We start from the raw sequence: 10,930 nt of genomic DNA, 5'->3' as shown, positions 1-10,930 counted from the left end.
AGGGAACTCGCGAAGCTTGCCCAGCCTGCCCAAGTTGAACATCTCAGTTACTTTGACCTCAAGTCGGACTTAACCTTGTTCTTGACCCGTGACCCACACCGCCCATTCTCCTTCTATAACCCCGGATTGCTACTTTGCATTGTTATTGCGAGTTCTCTTCATCTCCTTTTGACCGCCTATTCTCTCCTTCCTTCGCTTCGGTGATCGTCCTCTGGAGCCCTGACATCAGGCCCTAAGGGGAGATCTCCAAAACAAGCCCCTGGTTCGCAGATCGGCCACAGCTTGCTCGACGTCTTTTTCCCCAGCTCACTCCCTCCGCTCGCCCTAAGTATCACATTCGCGACCCGACTGGGAATTGTCTCCCCCTGTCTTGCGGAAACCCCATCGCCACGGTTTATAGCTCCGGAACACGCGACCGCGATCTACGATCTTCGTCATGACCGATCGCGCACAACGGCCCTCTGGGCTACGAGCTGTGGCTAATAACGCGCCGTGGGTTTTGGTATGAGTTATCTGTTGGGCATCATATTGGTGCAGCCCTGGGGTCTATGTTCGTTGCTGACCTGGCCTTCTTATAGCTGACCGCGGAGTCTACTGCGTTTGTACTGGTAAGTGGTTTGTTTGCGCGGCGAACGCATCCTCGTGATGGCATCAATGGCTAACATATGCTTCTACGATCCTCTAGCTGGCCCATTATTCTCGAGTTATGCCCCCCGCCGGCGGGAAACGATACCTTACATCCACGGCAGTCTTCCTAGTCGAGGTCGTCAAGCTGGCCATCTCCCTCACAATGGCTCTCTATAACGTTTCGAAAACCGCTCCTCCCTCCATGCCCGCCACATCCCTATTCTTCTCCCTAACAAGCGCGGTCTTCACTGGCGATAGCTGGAAAATGGCCATCCCGGCCGGTCTAGACGTCTTGTCCAATTCGCTTCTCTACATTGCGCTGTCGAACCTGCGAGCTGCGACGTTCCAAGTTACCTTCCAGCTGAAGTTCCTTACAACGGCGATCTTTGGTCTCATGCTTCTGAGACGGAGTATCGCACCCCGGAAGTGGGGCCTGCTCCTGTTGCTCGTGGTCGGCGTGGCGTTGGTGCAGATCCCTGATGCAAGCACCGAGCGGATGCTGCAGGATGACCACGCGAACCACTACTTCCCTCGTTCACTGGAGGAATGGAAGGCTGTCAAGCAAGGCTCTAGCTCTGGCAGTAGTCTGCAAAAGCGGTCTGCAACGTACGAGGGTATCGAAGAGGATATCTTGACCGCTGATCCGCACCTGAACTCAACTATCGGCCTCCTTGCAACTATCGGTGCGGCTTTGGCCTCTGGGCTGGCGAGTACTTACTTTGAGAAAGTGCTCAAGGACAGCTCGAACCACATCTCGTTGTGGGTTCGCAATGTGCAATTGGCTATTTACTCCATTTTCCCTGCTCTCTTCATTGGAATCGTTTTCCGCGATGGCGAGAAAATCGCCGAAGATGGCTTCTTCCAGGGTTACAATTGGGCGGTGTGGTCTACCATTGTTATCCAGGCCCTTGGTGGGATTGTCTCAGCCTTCTACGTCAGCCATGCGCACAAAGATGCAAGGAGTTTGGCCACAACCGTCAATATTATCCTTAGCATTATTGGAAGCATTTGGCTCTTTGACTTTGAGGTTTCTGCAAGCGTACGTCCCTTACCTGTTCAATTCCTTCTCATAGATTCCTTGAGTTTGCAAGGTCTCACATATGGCTATGAAATACTGACTGCATTAGTTCCTTTTGGGCTCGGCTGCAGTCCTGGTAGCAACCCACTACTACGGAAACCCAAGCTTCACTCCCTCAGTCGGTGGCTCTCGCCCACCTCCAATTCGCGTCGACACCTACGAAAAGGACGTCGGAGGACCTGGCGGCTCGCCCGTGGCTCCCTCATCCAACGACTTCTCCATCAAGCTTCCAAATACCCCATTCCTGTCGGACGGCATATCATCATCTCGTCCAACTTCACCAGCACCAGGCCACGCTAGGGTAAGCTCTAGCCGGAATGTAAGCACAAGCAGCTATTTCGACGAGAAATAATTGACTTCCCGAACATTACATTGCCGGTGTTTTGGGTCAGCTTGACATGTGTCTTTTTTACGGGAAATGATATTGGATACCTGATAGATGCAGAAACAAATGCGGCGTTCTTCGCATCGCCTCGAAAACAACCCTTTGTGACATTCCTTGGTGCTCGGTGCTGGCCCTATTTATTGGGGCTGGCTGCTTGCTCTTTGCTAGCCTCTTGCATGTCCTCTCGCCGTCCGGGATTCCGAGTTTTCTCGGTCTTGGTTCATGTATGCATATATACGAAGCAATGAAAATCTTTCATATACCCCAGATCATTTACAGTGTCTGCTAATTGCTCATAGTCCTTGTTGGTAAACATGAGAAACATGGGTGCGTCCACGTGCCGTCACATGGTCACCTCCCACGGACCAAACCTACCAGCCTACCGTAGGAATGTAGTTCATCTCCACCATCAGAGTTGCTCCCAATTATCCAGAAATACAGCCAGAATGCGAAGGAATCATCAACCACAGACTTTCAAACCATTCCAAGCACCCTCCCTAAGGGCCCCAGTTATATCTTTTCCCTCCTCCCCATCCCAGAGTAGAACCGAAGCCATCGACCAAAGACTCATCGAAGGCTCCCTGCAACCACGATACAGCAGTCCATCCCCACAGCAGCCTTTCAGTACCCTTTCATCGTCTCTCCACGATGAAGATCCGGAATTGGATGCTTTTGGTAATTCTTCCGTCCCAAATATAGGACAGCTGCTGATAGACCTTCAGATCTGGAACTACTAGCTCAGAACGATAGACAAATGGCGATTCAAGATGCAGATCTAGGATTTCGACCGGCTTCTTCGCTTCAATTATCCTTCCAGTGTGACCATCAGCCGCAGAATATCTCTCGTTTCTTTCAGCGTGAGTTGGTTGGAATAGGTTGCGGTTTGATCGGCCGTGTTTGGCAGAGATTGACATGTAATAGCAAGTTATAGTATCACTCCTCACAGCGGTGATGCGTCTACTCCGCCGGATATTGGGCCAAGATTACCTTCGAGTCCTTTGGCGCTGTTGAATCAGAGAAAAGAGGCGAAGCAGATAGAGCAATACAATCTTGAGTTGAATCATGGCCCATATCATGAGGATACTACTCAATCATCGCCTCAGGCATTGTCTACCCATGTGAGTCCTGGGCCGAAGATTGGCAACCAGCACCGACAAGGGTCTCTCAGCCATATCCCGCCGTCCGTTCGAGGCATTGTGCTCATTCCCGTGAACGACATACCCGAGAATTATCGCTCGATGTTCACTTTCCCATTGTTCAACGCCATCCAGTCGAAATCCTTTCACGCTGTCTATAACAGCAACGACAACATCGTCCTCTCGGCACCCACCGGCAGTGGCAAGACAGTGATCATGGAACTGGCAATCTGCAGACTCCTCAACACCCTGAAAGACGAACGTTTTAAAGTCGTCTACCAAGCACCCACGAAGTCACTCTGTGCCGAACGATTCAGAGACTGGCACTCCAGATTCTCAAGCCTGAATCTTAAATGTGCAGAGTTAACCGGCGACACGGATCACATGCAACTGCGCGTTGTGCAGAGTAGTCAGATTATCATCACAACTCCAGAGAAGTGGGATAGCATGACTCGGAAATGGAAAGATCACGGGAAGTTGATGCAGCTCGTGAAACTGTTCCTCATTGATGAAGTACACATTCTGAAGGAAACTCGCGGTGCAACCCTCGAGGCGGTTGTATCCCGGATGAAGAACATCGGATCGAATGTTCGCTTCGTGGCGCTCAGTGCTACCGTTCCCAATTCTGAGGATATTGCTACTTGGCTTGGCAAGGATGCCACTAATCATCATGTTCCTGCGCACAGAGAGCATTTCGGGGAGGAGTTTCGTCCGGTTACGTTAACGAAGGTTGTCTATGGGTATCAGTCTACTTTGAATGACTTTGCTTTTGATAAAATCTGTGGCTCGAAGTATGTACACATCTGTTCCGGGTTCATTGTATACTGACGAGAGTTCTATCAGGTTGCCCGAGGTCATCGGAATGCATTCACTCCAAAAGCCCATTATGATTTTCTGTTGCACACGAAACTCATCCCTTTCAACAGCGAAGGAGCTGGCTCGTCTTTGGACGATGACCAACCCGCCAGCCAGGCTTTGGAAGGGGCCTGCGAGACCTCTCGATGCTCATAACGACGACCTGAAGAGTATGTTTTCTTTCCATTGACCGTTCCACTTCATATCTAATGAGAGGTAGAAACTATCGCCGCCGGAGTCGCATTCCACCATGCCGGCTTGGGACCCGGGGACCGCCACACAGTCGAAGCAGGCTTTAGGGATGGCCACATCAGTGTGATATGCTGTACATCAACCCTCGCAGTGGGAGTCAACTTACCATGTCACCTGGTGATAATAAAAAACACCGTCAGTTGGCAAGACGGGGGCTGCAAGGAATACTCTGATCTAGAGATGATGCAAATGCTCGGTCGTGCAGGAAGGCCTCAATTTGACGACAGTGCGACAGCAGTCATCCTCACCCGAAAGGAACGTGTGAATCATTACGAGCAACTCGTTTCTGGATCTGAGAGTTTGGAGAGCTGCTTGCATTTGAATCTGATTGATCACCTCAATGCCGAGATTGGACTGGGTAATATCTCCGACATCGACTCCGCTGTCAAATGGCTTGCTGGGACGTTTTTGTTCGTCAGGCTTCGTCGGAACCCTACGCACTACAAGCTCAAGGAGGGTGCGAATCAGGAGGACGAGAATGAACTCTTGCGACAGATTTGTGCGAAGGACATTCATCTCTTGAGGGAGGTTGGGCTTGTTGAAGCTGACAGTCTTTGCTCAACCCAATTTGGCAATGCCATGGCTCGGTACTATATCCGATTTGAGACTATGAAAGTCTTGTTATCATTGAAGCCACGAGCAACACTGTCCGAGACTGTGATATTCTCCCACACCACTGATTTGAACCCGTGCTGACAACTTATATTAGCTCAACGTTATCTCCCAAGGCGACGAATTCCGCGAGATCCGCCTGAAAGGAGGTGAAAAGTTCCTTTACCGCGAAATCAACCGTGACCCAGGCATTCGATTCCCCATCAAAGTCGACATAGCCCTCCCATGCCACAAAACCTCCCTTCTCCTCCAATCCGAACTCGGGGCAATCGACTATCCAGACAGTGATCAGCTCCAAAAGTTCAAATTTACCTTCGCCCAAGACAAATCCCTCGTCTTTTACCATGTCAACCGACTAGTCCGCTGCTTAATCGATTGCCAGATTGCGCGCGGAGACTCAATCGCTATCCTCAATGCCCTGGAACTTGCTCGAAGCTTCGGTGCAAAAGTTTGGGACCATTCCCCTCTCCAGATGAAGCAGATCGAGCAAGTCGGCGTGGTTGCTGTTCGGAAATTTGCTGCTGCTGGTATTACCAGTATAGAATCTCTGGAAGAAACGGAGGCTTATCGGATTGATATGGTTCTTAGTAAGAATCCGCCTTTTGGGGCGAAATTACTCTCTAGGCTGAAGGAGTTTCCCAAGTTGAGGGTTGCTGTTAGGATGTTGGGGAAGGTTTGTGAATGATTAGGATTTTGGATTTCATTCCTGCTGATGATTTGATATAGGAAGTCAATAATGGAGGTGTCACTCTTCGGTTCAAGGTTGAGGTTGCGTTCATGAATGATAAGATTCCGACTTTCTTTCAACGACGCCCGGTTTATGTTTGTTGCTTGACCGAGACGTCCGATGGCCGCATGGTTGACTTTCGACGTACTGGTGCGAGCAAGCTTCAGGAACGGTTGGATATTGATCTTTCTGCGGAGTTGACAAGTGCTGAGCAATTTGTTGTTTGCCATGTTATGTGCGATGATATTGGTAAGATGTTCTCTCAGACTTTGATTTTGTGCTAACAATTATAAAGCTGGAACGGGAAGGCTGGCTGAGCTCAGACCCAAGCTTTCGCCTCTATCGTTTACTCCTATGCGAGAAGGGAATCTCACTTCAACGGAAGCAAGCCACTCAACGGCAAACATTTCTCCTTCAAGCATCCGAGAGATGGTTGGTAGCAGTTGCACGTCGAGATCTCACCGAGATGCGGAAGACCATGTTCAAAAACGGGTCGTGGACGCAGGCAAAGCAACAAGCATGTCTCGCTCAAATGTTTCAGCCGTGGCCAGAAATACTCCCAAATCCCGCCGAGACTTCGACGATCTTGACTTCGATGGCGACGATCTGCAACTAGACGATTTTCTGGCCGTGAATGAACGCTCAAGTAAACCGAAGCATTATTCCAAGCCGACGTTTCAGCCAAATGATGAGATGGACTGGTTCTCGATCGATACCACTCCCAGTCCGCCACAGCGAGGAACGAAAATCTCAAACCCTCGAGACGACGAACGGGCCGCAGACATGAAAGATCAAGAAGACGAGAACCCCGAGCCGATTCGACTTGCTAATGGCAAATGGGCTTGCAATCACAGGTGCAAAGACAAGACAAGGTCTGCGAGATCCATTGCTGTATTCGAGATCTGACTGACGGCCCCAGCTGCAAGCATTTCTGCTGCCGGGATGGCCTGGAAAAGCCTCCGAAGCCTGCCAAAAAGCGGTCCATCCCTGCTATCCAGAAGGAGAATGGCCTCAATCAATTGACAATTTCTGACAGTATCACGAAAATCATTCCTACGAGCAATTTCAATCCAGGGAGCCAAATGGCAAAGCAACGCACCAGTGAATCCAAGAAAACTGACAATTCCTCTAAGACAAAAAGCTTGACGTCTCAGGTCGGAAAGAAATCTTCAACCCAGGCAAAGTTTGCTCTATCAGACAGAAGCAGAAGTATCTTTTCGAGCAAGACCAAGCGAGTGTTGAGCCCATTGAGAATCCATTCGAGTGATTATGGTGATGATGACTTCAACGATCTGATCTCTCCATCACTCCTCCTCGTAGAACCAGGCACCAGCTTCGCAAGACCAAACTCTCCAATGACAGAAAAGCAAACACAACATGCCTTCGGAGCTGTCCCCAGCATCGCGACGAAGCATGCAACATGTTCAGCACCATCTGCTCCTCAAGCTGAGTCCTCTCTTGGAAGCCAAACCAAACCATCAACCCCCAGATTCAACACGAGGTAATCGAAATTCAGGATGGCACTCCCCCAGAATATGCAGAGCAAGCAGTACCAACACACAGGGTTCCTTCAAAGCAGAGCACACTGTCAACGACAATGGAAAGAAATAGGGCCCGCAGCCTGAAACGAAAGCCAAGTCAAATCGAACGTCGGAACGACAAAAGCCAGGACCGTTCCAAGCGCAATTCCTCCATCTCTTCTTTTATGATTCAGCCTTTGAAATACATGGCTGGTGAATCACCACTCTCGCTACAGAGGGAGGCGTCTTCTTTCTCTACGCTTGAAGCTGGCGTGGGTTTCACTGCTGAATGGCATGATGATGGTATATCTGATTTGTTTGATAACTTCAAGGATATTATTGATTTTAATTAGGTGATGGATTGTTTTTTCTCTTTTACATTTCCTCTTATATTCCCCGGGAGATTGTTGTCGGCCGGACTTACTTCTATATGGGATACTGGGACCACATGTCAGTGCCTTGCTAATTTACATTTGATTCGCATCTGGAATGTTGGCATGGGATAATGTAAGTATATTATAGACATGAATTAGACAGGCAATTATCTATTGGTCAAACTGGGTGTTCTTTTGAACTCTTGTTGATAAAGCTCGCTCTGCTATGAGTTATGTTAAATAGTCAACCGTCTGCGTCGACTTAAACAAGATCCTTCCGATCAGTATATTGGTACGCCCCGGTCAAAATGAGAAGGATATTATTTATATCTAATCGAATCATTCCAGGTTCCCTAAGGCACCAACGACTCCTGGATTATGTTTTCCAATCATACCCGAAAGCCGGGCCTTTCTTCACCGTCAAGGATTTCAACGACTGGTTTTCCTACTTACCACAAGCATGGCTTCCTACTTCGAAGAAATACAACGACCCCTACAGGTCTTTGTTACCGGACGGTGGAGTCATTAAATTTACCCATAGCGACCTCCACTGAGGGAACATCATTATCCCTTCCAGCAAACCAGCTCGAATCATGGCTATCGTGGACTGGGGACAAGCGGGATGGTATCCAGACTACTGGGAGTACTGTAAGTCACTCTACACTTGTTGGTATGAGGACAAATGGCGACGAGACTGGGTCGACAACTTCCTAAGCCCACGCTTGCGCGAATTTGAGGTCTTCGCGGAGTACACAATGGCAATGGGCTCGATGTGAACCACCTTTACCTGGGAGTGAATGCTGCTCACTTATAGGAGAAGTAAACATACTTCGTAGAAATTACAAAACGGTAGGAAAAACCACGTATTATAACAGCTATAGGAGGTAAATCGCTCTGCTCTCTGTTCTAAAATACTTAAAATAGACAATTGAGATCAAAAATAAAAACGGACTACTTTCTACAACGCCGAAATAATTAGACACGTCTCCAAGAATCCCTACATCAGCAGGCTTGCTACCTAGCAGACCGTCAAGGACTGCCTTGCATATGCAATGGAAGAATCCCGCGACAGCCACCGGGTCAAACGTTGCTGTCGCGCATCTGATGGCCGAAGACACACTGGTAGGGGAATAAAGCTCGAGGCAACTACGCGAGAGCCATATTCCTGGAGTAGGAAGTATACTACTCGGTTAATAACGAAAGACGTATCTTCAGCCTCTATTATATCTAGGGCAGGAGTCGGCGTTAGCAGAGCCTAAGGGAGAGGTCTCCGACTACCTAGGCCTCGCAGGGTCCTAACAGAAAGGCAGCCGTTTCTGGCGTCAATTCCATAGGCCCTCATATTCTAGCTGTAATGGTGTCCTCTTGACATCCCTGATTGAGTCTATAACAAGATATCACAAAGTATATGTGACGGGGAGGTAGTATCAAAAAGAGCTAAGAGGAGAAGTCGAAGCGAACAACAATGCCCATTATCTTGCAACGGGGACATACCAGACTATGAAAGGGCTCGCATTGGACATACCAGCTTGGTTTTGAGATGATTGGACAGGTGTGAGACATAGACAATGACCTGGTTTGTCTCGTGTTTTGAGTCTTGCAACGACCAAGGCATGAAGGTGGTAAGAGAGAAATCCCATTATCGATAATCCTCTAATATAGCTTAGGTAGCTTCATGCTTCGCTTCTTGCGTACTATCAATATCATCCTTTGTCTCTGTTACGTTGGTGTCTCTTATGACAATGCAAAGAAATAAATTGAGGCGGTATAGTACAGTACATTGAATCCGACATGCAACACCACAGTTGAAACAAGTGGAATATAACCACAAAAGGGATAACCCCAGGGTACAAATATAGAACAAGCTCAATCAAATGAGCACCAAGCACCAATTCAAAAGACGACCAGATCAAAAGGGACCCAGCCTACTCCATCTCCATCCTCTCCCTAATAAGCTTCTTAATCTTCCCAACACGCTCCTGGCCCCCATGATACTCGCGAATCAACTGAGCAGTAGACAACCCCTCCCAGACAGCCTCATCAACAGCCTCCCCCTCTTAGCCGCCATCTCCATCGCCTCAGCACGCAAATCAACTTCGCGCCCAAGAATCCTCGCCTCACGACGTACATATTTCTCCGCCCAGCGCGCCTCACGTGCAGCATCCCGTTCCGCACGCGACAAGACAGCCGGCCGCTCGGAGATCCCAACACCGAACGGCGTGATGATACGCTCGACGACGTGGTGCACGTGTTTGCTCTTGGGCGCGCCGGATGAGAACTCGATTACGTCGCCGTCGCGGAGGCTGTTGCGCGGGTCCGAGACTAGGTAGTGCGTTTCCTTTGGGTAGTACTTGCCGATGTGGCGGTCGTAGGTGTTGTGTCTGTGGCAGACGCGGACGGTGCGGTCCATCCGGCCGACGGAGACTACTGTGCCGGTTTTCAGGACTGAGGCGTAGTTGCGCAGGCGGGGCGGCACGGTTAGGGTGTTTGGGGTTGCGGTTGTGGGTGTGGGTTTTGTGCTTGTTGTCTTTTGGCGGAGTGGGGTTGTGATTTGGGTGGTTTGGAGGAGGGTTGGGCGTGTCAGGGACAGTGGTGTCATTGATGCTCGGAGTGGCATTGCGGCCCGGAGGAGATGGTTTGGTGCCATTGTGGTTGGCTTGGGTGGCTGGTGGCTGCTCTCTTGGTGGATTCGGGTTAGGTTGTTGAGAGAGGTTGGGTCGGGGGAGCGGAGCACACGGAATGGGTTGTGGTGGTGATGGTGCTTTCCCAATGTTTGTGAGCTTGAGGTGTTTGCAGTTGAGATTTCGAGAATTTCTCGGGGAAGCATGTTTGCACTGTTTGCACCTGGTAGTATATATCTCCAAACTAAAGTACTGAGATTCAACATAGCGAAACAGATTGTAAATTGTTCTATTCGGTTGTCTTTCCATTCTATTACTCTTTTTTGGTCGAAATTGAAGAAATTTGAATTTCATGGGCTATTCCCATGCGGTCCAAGGTACCTCGGCGTGTCAAATGGCCTCAAACGTGTCTTACAAAGCACGTATATATATTCGAGAAAGATATTGAAGTAACTGACAAGTAGCAGGACAAAAGCAAGCATCGCATTAAAGACCGACATGACGTCGCTGCCACCTGTCCAGATGCTGGAAGTCTCAGCGAACTGCACTGCAACCATAGAACCCCCTTCCGATCTAGTATACAAAGAGTAATACATTACATCAAACCCAAGTCAAGTAAAGTCAAGTCAAATCAAAAGAAAAAGATTGAATAGAGAACTTGCGTTTGTAGTCTAAACCGAATAACGTGAACTGTATCGGCAATTATTCCTAGAGACCTTGATCAGGGCCAAATAAACCCCATG

At 49.1% G+C, this 10,930-nt stretch overlaps 5 protein-coding genes across 5 annotated transcripts; 4 read left to right on the top strand and 1 right to left on the bottom strand.

Moving 5' to 3' along the window:
• Window positions 1–436: 436 nt before the first annotated feature.
• Window positions 437–7,177, top strand: N7446_005686 (uncharacterized protein; the record flags this gene model as incomplete). The annotated part of the gene is made up of 13 exons (XM_058514434.1): window positions 437–502; window positions 579–608; window positions 686–1,666; window positions 1,755–2,006; window positions 2,630–2,765; window positions 2,813–2,947; window positions 3,012–4,017; window positions 4,070–4,251; window positions 4,302–4,990; window positions 5,043–5,618; window positions 5,672–5,921; window positions 5,968–6,544; window positions 6,592–7,177. 13 exons carry the CDS (start codon window positions 437–439, stop codon window positions 7,175–7,177), a joined length of 5,466 nt encoding a protein of 1,821 aa, XP_058371612.1.
• A 92-nt stretch (window positions 7,178–7,269) lies between these two features.
• N7446_005685 (uncharacterized protein) lies at window positions 7,270–7,545 on the top strand (the record flags this gene model as incomplete). The annotated part of the gene is made up of 1 exon (XM_058514433.1): window positions 7,270–7,545. One exon carries the CDS (start codon window positions 7,270–7,272, stop codon window positions 7,543–7,545), a length of 276 nt encoding a protein of 91 aa, XP_058371611.1.
• A 136-nt stretch (window positions 7,546–7,681) lies between these two features.
• On the top strand, window positions 7,682–8,120 carry N7446_005684 (uncharacterized protein; the record flags this gene model as incomplete). Its single annotated transcript, XM_058514432.1, has 3 exons — window positions 7,682–7,699; window positions 7,811–7,850; window positions 7,915–8,120. The coding sequence occupies 3 exons, from the start codon at window positions 7,682–7,684 to the stop codon at window positions 8,118–8,120; spliced, it is 264 nt and encodes an 87-aa protein (XP_058371610.1).
• A 39-nt stretch (window positions 8,121–8,159) lies between these two features.
• On the top strand, window positions 8,160–8,342 carry N7446_005683 (phosphotransferase enzyme family protein; the record flags this gene model as incomplete). Its single annotated transcript, XM_058514431.1, has 1 exon — window positions 8,160–8,342. One exon carries the CDS (start codon window positions 8,160–8,162, stop codon window positions 8,340–8,342), a length of 183 nt encoding a protein of 60 aa, XP_058371609.1.
• A 1,226-nt stretch (window positions 8,343–9,568) lies between these two features.
• N7446_005682 (uS17 family ribosomal protein) lies at window positions 9,569–10,393 on the bottom strand (the record flags this gene model as incomplete). The annotated part of the gene is made up of 1 exon (XM_058514430.1): window positions 9,569–10,393. The coding sequence occupies one exon, from the start codon at window positions 10,391–10,393 to the stop codon at window positions 9,569–9,571; it is 825 nt and encodes a 274-aa protein (XP_058371608.1).
• Between the last annotated feature and the right edge of the window lie 537 nt (window positions 10,394–10,930).

The sequence above is a fragment of the Penicillium canescens genome (assembly GCF_028828765.1).
Source record: "Penicillium canescens strain IBT 15451 chromosome Unknown utg000004l_segment0_segment0, whole genome shotgun sequence".
NCBI lineage: Eukaryota > Fungi > Ascomycota > Eurotiomycetes > Eurotiales > Aspergillaceae > Penicillium > Penicillium canescens.
Note: the sequence above shows the minus strand (reverse complement) of the source record. Positions and strands in the feature narration are given on the sequence as shown.